The 19,291-nt window shown below is 42.7% G+C and overlaps 1 protein-coding gene across 2 annotated transcripts; it reads left to right on the plus strand.

The window, feature by feature from the left end:
- The first annotated feature begins 15,362 nt into the window (after nt 1-15,362).
- LOC120041380 (actin, non-muscle 6.2) lies at nt 15,363-18,908 on the plus strand. 2 transcript variants are annotated; one of them, XM_038986336.1, is made up of 5 exons: nt 15,363-15,488; nt 16,916-17,155; nt 17,426-17,864; nt 18,355-18,536; nt 18,765-18,908. In XM_038986336.1, the coding sequence occupies exons 1-5, from the start codon at nt 15,363-15,365 to the stop codon at nt 18,906-18,908; spliced, it is 1,131 nt and encodes a 376-aa protein (XP_038842264.1). The 2 variants fall into 2 exon arrangements, with proteins under 2 accessions (XP_038842264.1, XP_038842271.1); XM_038986343.1 differs by having other exon boundaries at nt 17,045-17,155.
- The last annotated feature ends 383 nt before the right edge of the window (nt 18,909-19,291 follow it).

The raw sequence follows: 19,291 nt of genomic DNA on the forward strand, positions 1-19,291 counted from the left end.
TCAGCACTTTCACTTCAAATACTATTTACTATGAATGATATATTGATCTGTTTCCATCAAACAGCCACTTGATAATATATAATTATCCTTTATTTAGTTTAACACTGGCTACTAACCTCAGGCCACTCTCCCCTGACAGTCTGCTACTAACCTCAGACCACTCTCCCCTGACAGTCTACTGCTAACCTCAGACCACTCTCCCCTGACAGTCTACTGCTAACCTCAGACCACTCTCCCCTGACAGTCTGCTACTAACCCACTACCACTCTCCCCTGACAGTCTACTGCTAACCTCAGACCACTCTCCCCTGACAGTCTACTGCTAACCTCAGACCACTCTCCCCTGACAGTCTACTGCTAACCTCAGACCACTCTCCCCTGACAGTCTACTACTAACCTCAGACCACTCTCCCCTGACAGTCTACTGCTAACCTCAGACCACTCTCCCCTGACAGTCTACTGCTAACCTCAGACCACTCTCCCCTGACAGTCTACTGCTAACCTCAGACCACTCTCCCCTGACAGTCTACTGCTAACCTCAGACCACTCTCCCCTGACAGTCTACTGCTAACCTCAGACCACTCTCCCCTGACAGTCTACTGCTAACCTCAGACCACTCTCCCCTGACAGTCTACTGCTAACCTCAGACCACTCTCCCCTGACAGTCTACTGCTAACCTCAGACCACTCTCCCCTGACAGTCTACTGCTAACCTCAGACCACTCTCCCCTGACAGTCTACTGCTAACCTCAGACCACTCTCCCCTGACAGTCTACTGCTAACCTCAGACCACTCTCCCCTGACAGTCTACTGCTAACCTCAGACCACTCTCCCCTGACAGTCTGCTACTAACCTCAGACCACTCTCCCCTGACAGTCTACTGCTAACCTCAGACCACTCTCCCCTGACAGTCTACTGCTAACCTCAGACCACTCTCCCCTGACAGTCTACTGCTAACCTCAGACCACTCTCCCCTGACAGTCTGCTGCTAACCTCAGACCACTCTCCCCTGACAGTCTACTGCTAACCTCAGACCACTCTCCCCTGACAGTCTGCTGCTAACCTCAGACCACTCTCCCCTGACAGTCTGCTGCTAACCTCAGACCACTCTCCCCTGACAGTCTGCTGCTAACCTCAGACCACTCTCCCATGACAGTCTGCTGCTAACCTCAGACCACTCTCCCCTGACAGTCTACTGCTAACCTCAGACCACTCTCCCCTGACAGTCTACTGCTAACCTCAGACCACTCTCCCCTGACAGTCTGCTACTAACCTCAGACCACTCTCCCCTGACAGTCTGCTACTAACCCACTACCACTCTCCCCTGACAGTCTACTGCTAACCTCAGACCACTCTCCCCTGACAGTCTACTGCTAACCTCAGACCACTCTCCCCTGACAGTCTGCTACTAACCCACTACCACTCTCCCCTGACAGTCTGATGCCTAACCAGAAACCCAGAAGACAGAGACATGACATGTGACCTTCTCCAGGGCACACAGGACAATCATGACCTGTGACCTTCTCCAGGGCACACATTATGATGCATCTACCTAAGAGCATTATCAATCTTATTTACTAAGGTTTCCGGTGCCATAACGTGTGTCTTATTCAAAGAAGTGGTGGAAACACGAAATGCTGTGTCTGTCAAATGATTGGCACCCTTTATAAAGATGAGCAAAAAAGACTGTATCAGGTAAATAATACACAATTCTGAGATACACTACCGTTCAAAAGTTTGGGGTCACTTAGAAATGTCCTTGTTTGTTTTGTCCATTAAAATAACATCAATTTGATACAGTGTAGATATTGTTAATGTTGTAAACGACTATTGTAGCTGGAAACGGCTGATTTTTAATGGAATATCTACATAGGCGAACAGAGGCCCACTATCAGCAACCATCACTCCTGTGTTCTAATGGCACGTTGTGTTAGCTAATCCAAGTTTATCATTTTAAAAGGATAATTGATCATTAGAGCAAAGGACTTTGCTTGAAGGAAAACAAATGTTTTTGTTTCTGTGTAGATATTATTAATGTTGTAAATTACTATTGTAGCTGGAAACGGCTGATTTTTAATGGAATATCTACATAGGCCCATTATCAGCAACCATCACTCCTGTGTTCCAATGGCACGTTGTGTTAGCTATTCCAAGTTTATCATTTTAAAAGACTAATTGATCATTAGAAAACCCTTTTGCAATTATGTTAGCACAGCTGAAAACTGTTGTTCTGATTAAAGAAGAAATAAAACTGGCCTTCTTTAGACTAGTTGAGTATCTGGAGCATCAGCATTTGTGGGTTCGATTGCAGGCTCAAAATGGCCAGAAACAAATACATCTCTTTCTGAAACTCGTCAGTCTATTTTTGTTCTGAGAAATGAAGGCTATTCCATGCGAGAAATTGCCAAGAAACTGAAGATCTCATACAACAATGTGTACTACTCCCTTCACAGAACAGCGCTGGCTCTAACCAGAATAGAAAGAGGAGTGGGAGGCCCCGTTGCACAACTGAGCAAGAGAACAAGTACATTAGAGTGTCTAGTTTGAGAAACAGACGCCTCATAAGTCCTCAACTGGCAGCTTAATTTAAATAGTACCCGTAAAACACCATGCTCAACGTCAACAGTGAAGAGGCGACACCGGGATGCTGGCCTTCTAGGCAGAGTTGCAAAGAAAAAGCCATATCTCAGACTGGCCAAGAAAAATAAAAGATTACGATGGGCAAAAGAACATAGACACTGGACAGATGAACTCTGCCTAGAAGGAACCATTTTAGATTTAAGTATAACTTTTGTTTGACTGATGCCTTTAGTGAGCGGTCTAATGCTTTAATTTTTTCCCCTTTATTTAACTAGGCAAGTCAGTTAAGAACAATTTCTTATTTTCAATGACAGCCTGGGAACAGTGGGTTAACTGCCTTGTTCAGGGACAGAACGACAGATTTTTACCTTGTCAACTCAGAGATTCGATCTTGCAACCTTTCGGTTACTAGTCCAACACTCTAACCACTAGGCTACCTGCCGTCCTAATTATATAAATAGGCCCTTTTAATTTTGTCTGGCTTGCCATTCCAAATAAAATGTCATCTATTTTGTTTAAATAAGTTCAGAAGCAGGTCGCTAGGTGTAGGCAAAATTATAAGCAAATAGGTCAACTGTGATATGATTATAAAGAGTGGAGGGATCCAAATTGTGGTTTTAAAAGAAAACATGAATCATCAGCGTACAATGACACCTTTGTTTTTAAGCCACGGATTTCTAATCCCTTAATATTATTGTTGGATCAAACTTTAACAGCTAACATTTCAATTGCAATAATAAATAGATATGCCGATAGTGGACAATCTTGTTTTACTCCTCGACAGTTTAAAACTTTCTGAGATGTAGCCATTATTTACTATTTTACACCTAGGGTTACGATACATAATTTTAACCCATTTCATAAGAGATCCTCCAAAATTGAAATATTCCAGGCATTTATATATAAACTCCAGTCGTACTTTATCAAAAGCCTTTTCAAAGTCAGCTATGAAAACCAGGCCTGGTGTCCCTGATATTTCATAGTATTCTATTGTTTCCAGTACTTGTCTTAATTATCTCCAATGTATCATCCACGTAAAAAACCTGTCTGATTAGGATGAATAATATCTGACAAAACCTTTTTAATTCTATGAGCCCAGCATTTAGCTACAATTTTTGCATCACAACACTGAAGTGTAAGAGGCCTCCAATTTTTGAAATGGACTGGATCTTTATATATACCACTTTTGACTCTATTGACCTAAATTGTACTGAATTGCATGGACTCTAAAGGCACATTTTAAAGGGTCTCATACAATAAGGGAATCTGCTGTACCTATGTTATGTCGGAAAAAGTCCGTTATAAATTCTTCTGTCCTAGTTAAAAACAAGTTATCATCCAGTAGGCTCTGATTAAATTGTAAATTCTGTAAGAGTAATATATATGCCAATTATGTGATGGTCCGACCGCATTCTGTCCCCTATCAACACTTTTTAACTTTTGGTGCCAGAGAGAATGACATAAGAAAGTAATCAAGACGACTAGCTTGAATAAGCCTCCGCCATGTATATCTCACTAGGTCAGGGTATTTTAAGCCTCCATATATCCACTAATTCCAATATATCCATGACATTCATGATTTCCTTAAGTGCCTGAGTGTGATAGTTTGTAGTGTGATTTCCTTTACAGTCCGGAGAGGTATTTAAACCTGTATTAAAATCTCCCACCATAATAATAGTCTAGTGTTGCTTGTAGAGTTGATACATTCTTATATATTTTTTCGAAGAGGTTTGGATCATCATTATTTGGATCGTATAGGTTAATAAGCCATATCTGTTTATGGTCCAATAACATATTTAAAATCATTCATATACCTTGCGGATCTGTTTGGACAATTTGCACATTTGGATCAAAATGACTGTTAATTATCATCACCCCTTTTGAATTTCTTTGCCCATGGGAGAAATATATTTTGCCCCCCCCAGTCCATTTTCCACAAAACTTCCTCTAAAATTGTTGAATGTGTTTCCTGTAAACAATAGATATTATATTCCTTCTCTTTTAGCCAGGTAAATAGTGATTGTCTTTTCTTATTCTCTGCTTATTATTTTTACAATTAAAACTGGCTATATTTATTTCACCAATTACCATAATGAGACACAAGTTTCAATTATATTTATCATAATATATGTTTGTAAACGTACCATTAAAAAGTAACCCCTGAATGTCTCATAATGATTAGTGACCCATGTAGACTGAATGTCTCATAATGATGACTGACCCCTGAAGGATTGAATGTCTCATAATGATGAGTGACCCCTGTAGGACTGAATGTCTCATAATGATGAGTGACCCTTGTAGGACTGAATGTATCATAATGATGACTGACCCCTGAAGGACTGAATGTCTCATAATGATGAGTGACCCCTGTAGGACTGAATGTCTCATAATGATGAGTGACCACTGAGGGACTGAATGTCTCATAATGATGAGTGACCCCTGAAGGACTGAATGTCTCATAATGAGTGACCACTGAAGGACTGAATGTCTCATAATGATGAGTGACCCCTGAAGGACTGAATGTCTCATAATGATGAGTGACCACTGAAGGACTGAATGTCTCATAATGATGAGTGACCCCTGATGGACTGAATGTCTCATAATGATGAGTGACCACTGAGGGACTGAATGTCTCATAATGATGAGTGACCCCTGAAGGACTGAATGTCTCATAATGATGAGTGACCCCTGAGGGACTGAATGTCTCATAATGATGAGAGACCCCTGAGGGACTGAATGTCTCATAATGATGAGTGACCCCTGAAGGACTGAATGTCTCATAATGATGAGTGGCCACTGAAGGACTGAATGTCTCATAATGATGAGTGACCACTGAGGGACTGAATGTCTCATAAAGATGAGAGACCCCTGAGGGACTGAATGTCTCATAATGATGAGTGACCCCTGAGGGACTGAATGTCTCATAATGATGAGAGACCCCTGAGGGACTGAATGTCTCATAAAGATGAGAGACCCCTGAGGGACTGAATGTCTCATAATGATGAGTGACCCCTGAGGGACTGAATGTCTCATAATGATGAGAGACCCCTGAGGGACTGAATGTTTCATAAAGATGAGAGACCCCTGAGGGACTGAATGTCTCATAATGATGAGTGACCCCTGAAGGACTGAATGTCTCATAATGATGAGTGACCCCTGAGGGACTGAATGTCTCATAATGATGAGAGACCCCTGAGGGACTGAATGTCTCATAATGATGAGAGACCCCTGAAGGACTGAATGTCTCATAATGATGAGTGACCACTGAGGGACTGAATGTCTCATAAAGATTAGTGACCCCTGAAGGACTGAATGTCTCATAATGATGAGTGACCCCTGAGGGACTGAATGTCTCATAATGATGAGAGACCCCTGAGGGACTGAATGTCTCATAATGATGAGAGACCCCTGAAGGACTGAATGTCTCATAATGATGAGTGACCCCTGAAGGACTGAATGTCTCATAATGATGAGTGACCCCTGAGGGACTGAATGTCTCATAATGATGAGAGACCCCTGAGGGACTGAATGTCTCATAATGATGAGAGACCCCTGAAGGACTGAATGTCTCATAATGATGAGTGACCCCTGAAGGACTGAATGTCTCATAATGATGAGTGACCCCTGAAGGACTGAATGTCTCATAATGATGAGTGACCACTGAAGGACTGAATGTCTCATAATGATGAGTGACCCCTGAAGGACTGAATGTCTCATAATGATGAGTGACCCCTGAGGGACTGAATGTCTCATAATGATGAGAGACCCCTGAGGGACTGAATGTCTCATAATGATGAGAGACCCCTGAGGGACTGAATGTCTCATAATGATTAGTGACCCCTGAAGGACTGAATGTCTCATAATGATGAGTGACCACTGAAGGACTGAATGTCTCATAAAGATGAGAGGCCCCTGAGGGACTGAATGTCTTATAATGATGAGTGACCCCTGAAGGACTGAATGTCTCATAATGATGAGTGACCCCTGAAGGACTGAATGTCTCATAATGATGAGTGACCACTGAAGGACTGAATGTCTCATAATGATGAGTGACCCCTGAAGGACTGAATGTCTCATAATGATGAGTGGCCACTGAAGGACTGAATGTCTCATAATGATGAGTGCCCACTGAGGGACTGAATGTCTCATAATGATGAGAGACCCCTGAAGGACTGAATGTCTCATAATGATGAGTGACCACTGAGGGACTGAATGTCTCATAAAGATTAGTGACCCCTGAAGGACTGAATGTCTCATAATGATGAGTGACCCCTGAGGGACTGAATGTCTCATAAAGATGAGAGACCCCTGAGGGACTGAATGTCTCATAATGATGAGTGACCCCTGAAGGACTGAATGTCTCATAAAGATGAGAGACCCCTGAGGGACTGAATGTCTCATAATGATGAGTGACCCCTGAGGGACTGAATGTCTCATAATGATGAGAGACCCCTGTAGGACTGAATGTCTCATAATGATGAGTGACCCCTGAAGGACTGAATGTCTCATAATGATGAGTGACCCCTGTAGGACTGAATGTCTCATAATGATGACTGACCCCTGAAGGACTGAATGTCTCATAATGATGACTGACCCCTGAAGGACTGAATGTCTCATAATGATGACTGACCCCTGAGGGACTGAATGTCTCATAATGATGACTGACCACTGAGGGACTGAATGTCTCATAATGATTAGTGACCCATGTAGGACTGAATGTCTCATAATGATGACTGACCCCTGAGGGACTGAATGTCTCATAAAGATGAGAGACCCCTGTAGGACTGAATGTCTCATAAAGATGAGAGACCCCTGAGGGACTGAATGTCTCATAATGATGAGAGACCCCAGTAGGACTGGATATTAAAGGTGGGAAATGTTTTCTATACTAGCTTTCAGGAGGTAGATAAACAACATAAAGGTAGACCAAAGATGATGGATAAATGAAGATGGTTCATTCAGGCCATTTACCAGTGAGGAAAAAAGTATGTTCCGGTCTATTTAACTGGGTGTGTCTCCTATAGACACCAATGCAATAGCAGCTGGGTCTGGTCTACTTATAGTAAGTACTTCATTGACTTACATTCATTGAACCAGTAAAAAACAAGTGCGGTGTCTCGCTTTCTCTTTGGTCTCCGGGTAGCCTCAGCAAAATGACAGTGCCATGAGCAGCACCGCAGATAATGGCCATGTTCGGGAGGATAAAAATTGGGTAACTTGTGACTGACTGACTGATGTACAAATTATAGTGAGTGGTTATTTAGTCAAGACTTTGCTCTCACACAGTCACACTCAGTATCTACTCATGTGCATACAGTGCGTTTGGAAAATATTCAGACCCCTTGACTTTTTCCCCATTTTGCTATGTTACAGCCTTATTCTAAAATTGATTAAATTAATCGTTTTCCTCATCAATCTACACACAATACCCCATAATGACAAAGAGAAAATAGGTTTTCAGAAATGTTTGCAAATGTATAAAAAGTTATAAACAGAAAAACCTTATTTACATAACTATTCAGACCCTTTGCTATGAGACTCGAAATTGAGCTCAGGTGCATCCTGTTTCCATTGATCATCCTTGATGTTTCTACAACTTGATTGTAGTTCACCTGTGGTAAATTCAATTGATTGGACATGATTTGGAAAGGCACACATCTGTCTATATAAGGTCCCACAGTTGACATTGCATGTCAGAGCAAAAACCAAGCAATGAGGTTGAAGGAATTGTCCGTAGAGCTCAGAGACAGGATTGTGTCAAGGCACAGATCTGGAGAAGGGTACCAAGACATTTCTGCAGCATTGAAGGTCCCCAAGAACACAGTGGCCTCCATCATTCTTAAATGGAAGAAGTTTGGAACCACCAAGACTCTTTCTAGAGCTGGCCGCCCAGCCAAACTGAGCAATCGGGGGAGAAGGGCCTTGGTCAGGGACGTGACCAAGAACTCGATGGTCACTCTGAGAAAGCTCCAGAGTTCCTCTGTGGAGATGGGAGAATCAGGCCGTTATGATAGTGGCCAGACAGAAGGCACTCCTCAGTAAAAGGTACATGACAGCCCTCTTGGAGTTTGTCAAAAGGCACCTAAAGGACTCTCAGACAATGAGAAACAACATTCTCTGGTCTGGTGAAACCCAGATTGAACTCTTTGGCCTTTCTAGGGAGTTTTTCCTAGCCACCGTGCTTCTACACCTGCATTGCTAGCTGTTTGGGGTTTTAGGCTGGGTTTCTGTACAGCACTTCGAGATATTAGCTGATGTACGAAGGGCTATATAAAATAAACTTGATTGATTGATTGATTTGGCCTGAATGCCAAACGTCACATCTGGTGCAAACCTGGCACCATCCGTACGGTGAAGCATGGTGCTTGCAGCATCATGCTGTGGGGATTTTTTTCAGTGGCAGGGACTGGGAGACTAGGCAGGATCGAGGGAAAGATGAATGGAGCAAAGTACAGAGAGATCCTTGATGAAAACCTACTCCAGAGTGCTCAGGACCTCAGACTGGGATGAAGGTTCACCTTCCAACAGGACAACAACCCTAAGCACACAGCCAAGACAAAGCAGGAGTAGCTTCAGGACAAGTCTCTGAATGTTCTTGAGTCGCCCAGCCAGAGCCCGGACTTGAACCCAATCAAATGTCTCTCTTGAGAGGATCTGCAGAGAACAATGGGAGAAACTCCCCAAATACAGGTGTGCCAATATTGTAGCGTCATACCTAACAAGACTCAAGGCTGTAATCGTTGCCAAAGGTGCTTCAACAAAGAACTTAGTAAAGGGTTTAAATACTTATATAACTGTGATATTTCCGTTTTTGATTTGTCATTATGGGGTATTATGTATAGATTGATGGGGGGGGGGGGGGGTAAACGATTTAATCAATTTTAGAATAAGGCTGAAACCTAACAAAATGTGGAAAAAGTCAAAGGGTCTGAATACTTTCTGAATAGACTGTATGTTAGTAGGAGATATGTTAGTAGGAGGTATGTTAGTAGGAGATATGTTAGTAGGAGATATGTTAGTAGGAGATGTGTTAGTAGGAGATATGTTAGTAGGAGATATGTTAGTAGGAGATATGTTAGTAGGAGATATGTTAGTAGGAGATATGTTAGTAGGAGATATGTTAGCAGGAGATATGTTAGTAGGAGATATGTTAGCAGGAGATATGTTAGTAGGAGATATGCATCTTTAAAATGACTTTTTTATAGCGCCCAGCACGTCATCCTCGTTAACAGTTTAAAAAATGTCAGAGAGTGAGATAGGGAAGCGACAGCAGCGAAGTCCTGTAAGGCAATACAAACCAGACTAGATGCCAAAACCGTGACGGCCGGGATGGAGAAATTGTACAATGATTGCTCTGCATGTAGGCCTACAACGCGCCAGCTCTCAAACACCATATGTGGCGCAACAGATTGTTGGATGTCTATGAACATGCTGTAATACATCACTGCAGCAACCCATCACATTGATGAGCACTTGGGAAATGAAGTCCCAAGTAGGCTACTACTGACCACAGAACATGGAGGAGAGGCACACAGCAGAAAACCTAAAATGGCATTAACTACCATCGTTGCTGAGTGGGTGGGGGACAGCAGTAAGATGAGCGCTGTCTGGTAGGGTTTCCACTAGATAGCACAGCCACAAAGTCAACATTGTCTATCGTAAAAAATTATAGAAATAGGTGTGGTTTATGACTTTGTGGCTGTGGTAACTACAGTGACGACCATCTGGTAGGTAGCCAGGTCTGCGGTAGATTGAACTGCATTGCCCCTTAGTGGTCATACACAGGAAAATATCTGCATTTTAGAAAAGGAAGTTAAAATGGGAAACCTCAATTGTTGCATAGATATGACACAGATCTATAGATCTATTTTTTCTGAAGACAGACTGACTATAACTGTAAAAGTGTCTCCAGCAAGACCATTAGAGTACGTACACAGACATTAATCCTCTTTACTACTAAACGGCTTCTTCTGTCACAAAAACGTTCCATTTATGTGACAAATAACCCCTTGGATAAAGAGTTTCCGCTTCTTCCTCTTAGGTTAAAGGTTATATGTTAATTGCACCAGAATAAATATCTCCTGTTTCTACTACACAGCTCCTGTGGGCTATGTACACCTATGTTTTATTTATTCTAATTAAGCAATAAGGCCTGACGAGGTGTGGTATATGACCAATATACTGTACCACGGCTAACAATGCGGAGTACCAGGACACAGCTCTTAGCCGCGGTATATTGGCCATACAGTATATCACAAACCTCTGAGGTGCCTTACTGCTATTATAACTATACCAACGTGATTAGAGGAGTAAAAATACATGTTTTGTCATACCCGTGATATACGGTATGATATACTATGGCTGTCAGCCAATCAGCATTCAGGGCTCGAACCACCCAGTTTATAATTAATATAAGGAAATGGTTTCAGATATCAGTGATCCATCCATTTGCTCAATAGCAATGAACCATAAAGCATTCTTTCATCAGAGCATAGCAAGTAGGAATGGCATGTTCACATATTTTGTTGAGGGATTATAATGAGGAACATCCAGCAGAGGAAATGGTGCAGAAGATACATTTATGCTGCAAAAAGTTTGGTTTCAATTCATTAAAAAAAAATATGTATCTGATCATTTATGCATATGTGCTTTGGATGGTGCCCTCATTGATCGTGTCCCCGCGTATAAATATCTGGGAATCTGAATTGACGAAAAGCTATGTTTCAAAAAGCATGTTGATGAGTTAGTTAAGAAATTAAGAATTAAAATAGGCTTCTTCTATAGGAACAGGTCCTTTATTTTGTTAAATAGCAGAAAACAAATCATTTATTCCAGTTACTGACCCTCTTGCATAAACTTACACCATACCTGACCTCACTGTTAACCTTCAGACGTATAAGTTACTAGATCCGGAGTCATGGATGGCTAACCCAAGAGATCCCTTCCATCTCTTTGTTAGGTAAATCTGCTTTTAGTTTTTTTGCGCATGTGGAATGACCTCCAAAAGTCCTGAAAGTTGAGTTGGTGCCTCTAAGGCAATTCAGGTGGATGTTAGAGGGCCTTTTTACTGAACAATGTGTTTGTTTCATATGATTGTGTTTTGCTTTTCCTGTTTTGTGTTTGCTTTTCATGTATTGTGTAATTAGTGTGTATAGTGTAATTGTTGTTGATTGATGTGTTCATGCAGGGCTCAACATGGTCTCAGCATGACTCCCTGCTTATATAAAGGTTCAATACAATTAAATACAATTTCACTGGTAAATAACTAGTTTATTTGTAGGCCTATAGCGAAGTTAGTTTGTACGAGTTTAGAATTCTAAGCAGGTTGAGCAGTTTACTACCCCTGTTAGCAGTGGTGTGTATTTATGGATGGCAAGAGAAATCAGGCTTTCCCAAAACATTGACCAATAAAAAAATACATAAGTGTCCTTCAGTTCGCAAGAGGCTGAACGAATCTCACCGGAGAAAGCATCCGAGCGAGCGAAACAGCTGCCATCTATCTGATGCTGTCTAGTCAACATTATTGCCGCCCGTAGCATTGAATGCAAGGGAAGCCAGCGAGCATTTGGCCTCCCTTGATAACTTTTAAAATAAAATAATAGCCAATCAGCGTAGAGCTAAACTGAGCGAGCTAAACTGTGAATGGTCCTGACACACCCAAAAAAAGTGTAAAGGGAAGCCAGTTTGGATTTCACATCAAAAGCAAAACATAATTGACAGAAACATGAATTGTATCTTGTTGTGCTGTTGTCCTCCGTTTGTTAGCTAACTAGCTAAAATTGGCCCTTTCCTAAATTACCCATGGATGGAGATAGGGATTTGGACTTGTGGTTTTACTTATTTCTCCTTACTGGCCAATGATTATAACGGTGATTTTGATCCAACCATTAATTCATATATTGTGCCCCTGGCCTGAGAGGATGGAAGTTCAATATGTAGCTAATGTACTGTAGTGGGCTAATGTTAACTAGCGGCACATCGTTGCCCATGAAAGGAAGTTAGGCTTGCGAGCAAACATTTTAGCCAGGTAGTCTAGGAAAACAAAAACTAAAAGTGTGTACTGTATGACAGAGTCATAGACTGTTTCGTCAACATGTTTTTTTCTACTTGCACAAATGCACACACACACACACACACACACACACACACACACACACACACACACACACACACACACACACACACACACACACACACACACACACACACACACACACACACACACACACACACACACACTCTCTCTCTCTCTCTCTCTCTCTCTCTTTCTCTCTCTGTCTCTGTGGTTCTAAATCTAAATCAACAGTTGTTTAGTAGTCCGAAAATGTCGGAAACATTAACTTGCTTGACCATGCTGTAGATCATGTAACTGTTTGTTATATGAAATATGCTTTGTGGACTTCACCGGACAGAAGTTGCTCTCCGGTTTTGTGATGAAACAAAGGTGTTGTTGAATTTATTCAGCCACTGTGTCTTCTTATTGCCTCGACCTTACACGGAACCCAAACCGGCTGCGCGTGTGCGCCATCGTGTGACATTGTGCATAAATGTATTTTGTCCCCCTACACCAAACGCGATCACGACACGCAGGTTAAAATATCAAAACAAACTCTGAACCAATGACATTAATTTGGGGACAGGTCGAAAAACATTAAACATGTATGGCAATTTAGCTAGTTAGCTTGCACTTGCCAGCTAATTTGTCCTATTTAGCTAGCTTGTTGTTGCTAGCTAATTTGTCCTGGGATATAAACATTAGGTTGTTATTTTACCTGAAATGCACAAGGTCCTCTACTCCGACAATTAATCCACACATAAAAACAGTCAACCGAATCGTTTCTAGTCATCTCTCCTCCTTCCAGGCTTTTTCATCATTGAATGTATATGGTGATTGGCATCTAAACTTTCATAGTATTACCATGACAACCAGCAACACAGTTCATCTTTCAATCACCCATGTGGGTATAACCAATGAGGAGATGGCACGTGGGTACCTGCTTCTATAAACCAATGAGGAGATGGGAGAGGCAGGACTTGCAGCGCTATCTGCGTCAGAAATAGGAATTACTTCTATTTTAGCCCTTGGCAACGAGGACGCTCGTTGACGCTTGCGAGCAGTGTGTGTGCAATAATTGAATAACATAGATTTCTAAATTTATTTTGCAACGCTCGCGCATGCGACACGATCGGGGTAGTCAGGGTATTAGGCCTATACATCATGGTCGCAAGGCATATGAACTAACATGTTATAGAGCAAACAGCGCAATTATCACAACACATAGGTTTGGCTTCCCCAGTGATTTTACCCACACCACTACTGCCTGATAGCCAATTATAGCCCCACAGACAAGTACAGGCCTCTCACACATTGAGTTGTTTTTTTTTACAAGAATTGCCTTCTGCTAGCCTGTATTTCGGGAGCAATTATACCAGATTTTAAACCCAAAGGCAGCCAAATTCTGATATTTTGCCCAATTATTGGTATTTTGACCAATCAGATCAGAATTAGGCTGCCTGTGTATACTAGGTGCTTTGAGGTTGCATTGTAAAGTACTGAATAACTAAGCACAGGTCACGTATTTGACATGGTCTAATATGTATTTGATTAATGTATCGACTATGAAGGGCAGCATAGCCCACCTATGCCTATCTCTCGTCAAACTTTCGATGCAACACTGGTCCAGGGTGGGCAGATCTGATGCAATACAATGCAATGCATGACACGCAGCTGATCTTTCAAAATAATAGTTGCCAAACATTTATTTAACTAAACAAAACATAATCAAGCCATGTTCATAAATTACGATTGGATCGCACACATAGAGGTATTATATTTGATCGCGCCCTATCGGCTACTTTTGTCTTACTACAATATGAGCGCCCCAGACCTCTTTTTCCATTGTCTTTTCCACAATGTGGATTCACTTGATAGTGGGTTAGCCTGCTAACACATTCAACGACGTCTCTTACATTTCCAAATTCTACTGAATTTAAATGACCCAAAACCTGTAGGCTAACCCAACATGCACCTGTTTCCTTCCAATCCATCCAGTCTCTTTAATGTCGTCGACCCTGTGAATGACAACGGTCAGTCACTTCCACCGTAAAACATCTCCCAATCCAATCCCGTGTCTTTTTTTGAAAACAATGCCCATATTTGGTGTGAGCAGGTGAACGCGAAGGCGGAGGATGATGCACGGTTGGGGAGAAAAGGGGGTATATAGTCTCCTGCTGAACTGTGGAAAACATAATCATTCCCGGATTCTTGAAGAGAAAGCATCCTAACTGACAGGTAAGCAAACGCCACTATCCCGACGTTTGGGAAAGCCAATCTGAAATGTCGAGTTGTATCGCTAAATGTGTTTGTGTTCTAGCTATGGTTAAAATCACTTGATTTGAAATACAGCTTTGCTTGGATTTGTCTGTGAATACGTGTTTGAGCTGTTGGGATCGGAACCGTATATTGAGAGAAAATAAATGACTGATTGGAAGTGTTCGCTTTGTTCCAAATGATTGTATTTGGTTCAATTCCACTGTCTTTACAAGGTCTGCTAGTAGACTATCGCTCTTTAAGTCACTGGTTAAACATTTTAACTAATTGTTACGAATTACAGTTGACTATGGTCCTATGTCTACACTTACTAATGAGGACTTCTAATTTGTCACATTTATACTGTAGTAATTGGTGGTCTGTATTGACGATATACCCTGCGCCAGGCAATGGTATGGCTTTGTTCTTGCTATTTAGGCCTTGATTCATTCATCCTCGTTTGTTTTTTACAGAATGGCTGAAGACGATATTGCTGCACTGGTGGTTGACAATGGTTCAGGCATGTGCAAGGCTGGTTTTGCAGGAGACGATGCTCCCCGTGCTGTCTTCCCCTCCATTGTTGGAAGACCCAGACATCAGGTTGGAACCATACTGGGCTCTTGGATATCGGATTCACTTAATATAGGCTATATAGTTTGTCCTAGAATGCCACCTTTCCAACAAGTCAGTTTGTTGAATTTCTGCCCTACTAGAGCTGCCCTTGTCAACTGTAAGTGCTGGTATTATGAAGTGGGAACATCTAGGAGCAACAATGGCTCAGCTGTGAACTGATAGGCCACACAAGCTGACAGAATGGGACTGCTGAAGCATGTAAAAATTGTCTGACCTCGGTTGCAACACTCCCTACCATGTTTCAAACTGCCCCTGGAAGCAACATAAGCACAAGAACTGTTCGTTGGGAGCTTAATTAAATGAGTTTCCGTGGCCGAGCAGCTGCACACAAGCCTAAGATCACTATGTGCAATGCCAAGCGTTGGCTGGAGTGGTGTAAAGCTCACCGCCATTGGACTCTGGCACAGTGGCAACACGTTCTCGAGTGCTGACTCACGCTTTACCATCTTGCAGTCCGACAGATGACTCTGGGTTTGGCGGATGCCAGGAGACCGCTACCTGCCTGACTGCGTAGTGTCAACTAAAGTTTGGTGAAGGAATAATGGTCTGGGGCTGTTATTCATGGTTCAGGTTAGGCCACTTAATTTCAATAATGGGAAATCTTAACGCTACAGCATACAATGACATTCTGGATGATTCTGTGCTCCTGTCTTTGTGGCAACAGTTTGGGTGAAGACCATTTCCTGTTTCAGCATGTCAATAATCCTGTGCACAAAGCAAGGTCCATACAGAAATGGTCTGTGGATCGTATGGAAGAACTTGACTGGCCTGCACAGAGCCCGGACCTCTACCCCATCGAACACTTTTGTGATGAAATGGAACACACTGCGAGTCAGGCCTATTTGCTCAACATCAGTGCCTGACCTCACTAATGCTCTTGTGGCTGAATGGAACCAATTCCCCACAGCAACATTCAAACATCTAGTGAAAAGCCTTCTCGGAAGAGGGGAGGCTATTATAGCAGCAAAGGAGGGGACCAACTCCATATTAATACCCATGATTTTGATTTTGGAATTGAGATGTTTGACGAGCATGTGTCCACTTTTGGTAATGTTCTCTATTTCTCTATTTGACTTTGGGATAGAGTTTGAGGCTATACAGAGCTCTTCCTTCTGGGGGTGCTCTTGTGCCAAGAGGTCCACTAAATAGACAAATATTGGCCAGAAAATGCCTTATTAAAAAGAAAGGGACACCCCTCCACAAAAGCATAATGTATTGGTAGCCTAAAACTAAAGATTGTGATTTCATGAGTTAAGAAATTGATTGAGATGTGTATATGAAACATGCAGGCAACTCAAGCCAACATTTGATGAAAACAACTTCTGTAGTGTATCGTAACTTGAGTTTATGCATAGTGCAGGGACAAAGTGTAACGGTAGTGTCTCTTTCCCCAGGGTGTGATGGTGGGCATGGGACAGAAGGACAGCTACGTGGGCGACGAGGCCCAGAGCAAGAGGGGCATCCTGACTCTGAAGTACCCCATCGAGCACGGCATTGTTACCAACTGGGACGACATGGAGAAGATCTGGCACCACACCTTCTACAATGAGCTGCGTGTGGCCCCCGAAGAGCATCCAGTCCTGCTCACAGAGGCCCCACTCAACCCCAAAGCCAACAGGGAGAAGATGACCCAGGTAAGTGGGGGCATTAGTGTTTTTTACAAATGAAACACTGTGGCAGTAGTAAATAAACCCAGGCATTTTATTTACTACATGTGAAGACTCCTCATCCACTAGCAGAATGTAGAGCAGTAGACATCAGGGTTACTCTGTTCACCTTGCCTGAGGGTAGGTATTGATTAGTGGTGGGCCTCACATTCTTAGCAGTATTTGTAGGTGTTTAAAACACCCTTTTTATAAAGGGTCTTGCAAAGTCCTAATTCCCACCTTCTATTATTCTACCAGATCATGTTTGAGACCTTCAACAGCCCAGCCATGTATGTAGGTATCCAGGCCGTGCTTTCTTTGTACGCATCTGGTCGCACCACAGGAATCGTGATGGATTCCGGGGATGGCGTTAGCCACACGGTGCCCATCTACGAAGGCTACGCTCTTCCCCACGCCATCCTGCGTCTGGACCTGGCGGGACGCGACCTCACGGACTACCTAATGAAGATCCTGACTGAGCGTGGTTACAGCTTCACCACCACGGCCGAGAGGGAGATTGTGCGCGACATCAAGGAGAAGCTGGCCTACGTGGCTCTGGACTTTGAGCAGGAGATGAGGACCTCTGCTGCCAGTTCCTCTCTGGAGAAGAGCTACGAGCTGCCTGATGGACAGGTCATCACTATCGGCAACGAGCGCTTCCGGTGCCCTGAGACCATGTTCCAGCCGTCCTTCATTGGTGAGATGTTTTCTGCGTATTAGAGGAACTTCAGCTAAAAATGTCCTTGTTAAAAGCCATTTGTCTGGTTGGCAACTATAGTTATTCTGGTCCAGAAATCCACATTTCTATCCACTACTAAAATGGAGGCTGAATGTTTCCTCTTAGTAGAGGTCACACACAAGATGCACCCTCATTTATGTATTGATATGACTATTCATAGGCACTAAACACCCAATTTTTGGGGGGGTCAATTTTTGAAAATCAGCGGACAAAGGTTCCATTTGGCCACTGGAGTCGCTCTTTAATACATGTATAAATGTTCTTGTCTAGACAATGTTACTCAGATTAGTGACATTTACCACTACACAAACCATTTTCACAATCCTACGGAGCTCTGAGGTTCTTGCCAGTTGCGTGTTCACTGACCTTATTAAAAGAGCTGTACTTGTAGGCCTGTTAATTTCTGTTCCTAGGGCTGCCATCAACATGCACATGCTTGCTTTTGTAGGAATGGAAAGCACTGGAGTGCACGAGACCACCTACAACTCTATCATGAAGTGTGACGTGGACATCAGGAAAGACCTGTATGCCAACACTGTTCTCTCTGGTGGAACCACCATGTTCCCTGGCATCGCCGATAGAATGCAGAAGGAGATCAGTAGCTTGGCACCCCCTACTATGAAGATTAAGGTGGTCATTCATGTGTGATTCTGTGAATTTCAGCCCATGGGCATTCAGTGGGGCATCTCTTGACTAGCCCAAATTATTTAAAAAAAATTCCCTCAGTTGATCTCTTTTTGGCTTCCCAAATACTTTCATAAGAAATCATGATCAGAAATCACATTTATTAATGTATTCTGCACTAAAACAACTTTAGTTGACCTCCCTGTTTTCCTAATGAATATGTCTCATCTCCAGATCATCGCCCCTCCCGAGCGTAAATACTCTGTGTGGATTGGCGGCTCCATCCTGGCCTCTCTCTCCACCTTCCAACAGATGTGGATTTCCAAGCAGGAATATGAGGAATCCGGTCCGTCTATTGTCCACCGCAAATGTTTCTAACGCCTCGACTCTTAACCTCAGTGTTACTCCTTTCAGGGAGTCTGTTATTTCAGATGGCTCTCCTGTCCAGAAGCGAACACCTTGCCCCTATCCCCTAAGCATTTGTGTGGCTCTAAAATGATCAGATGAGTAGAAGTGAATTCCACCTATCCTAAACGGTAGAGATAAAGCCATATTGTTTCAGTTCTACATTGTGTCCTGGGGGGGAGTGACAGGGTGGTTTCTGGGTAGGCGCAGTGTTAGGGCTGTGGCATTCTGTGTTGTATTTGTTACTATTTGTCTTGCCGTACCATGTAACATCTGCTCCTGGGCCATTGAATAAACGTTCACTGTAACGTGATACTCTGTGTCGTCTGTATTTGCAACATTAAGTCTTGTCATAT

This window comes from Salvelinus namaycush, chromosome 3 (assembly GCF_016432855.1).
Source record: "Salvelinus namaycush isolate Seneca chromosome 3, SaNama_1.0, whole genome shotgun sequence".
NCBI classification, from domain to species: domain Eukaryota; kingdom Metazoa; phylum Chordata; class Actinopteri; order Salmoniformes; family Salmonidae; genus Salvelinus; species Salvelinus namaycush.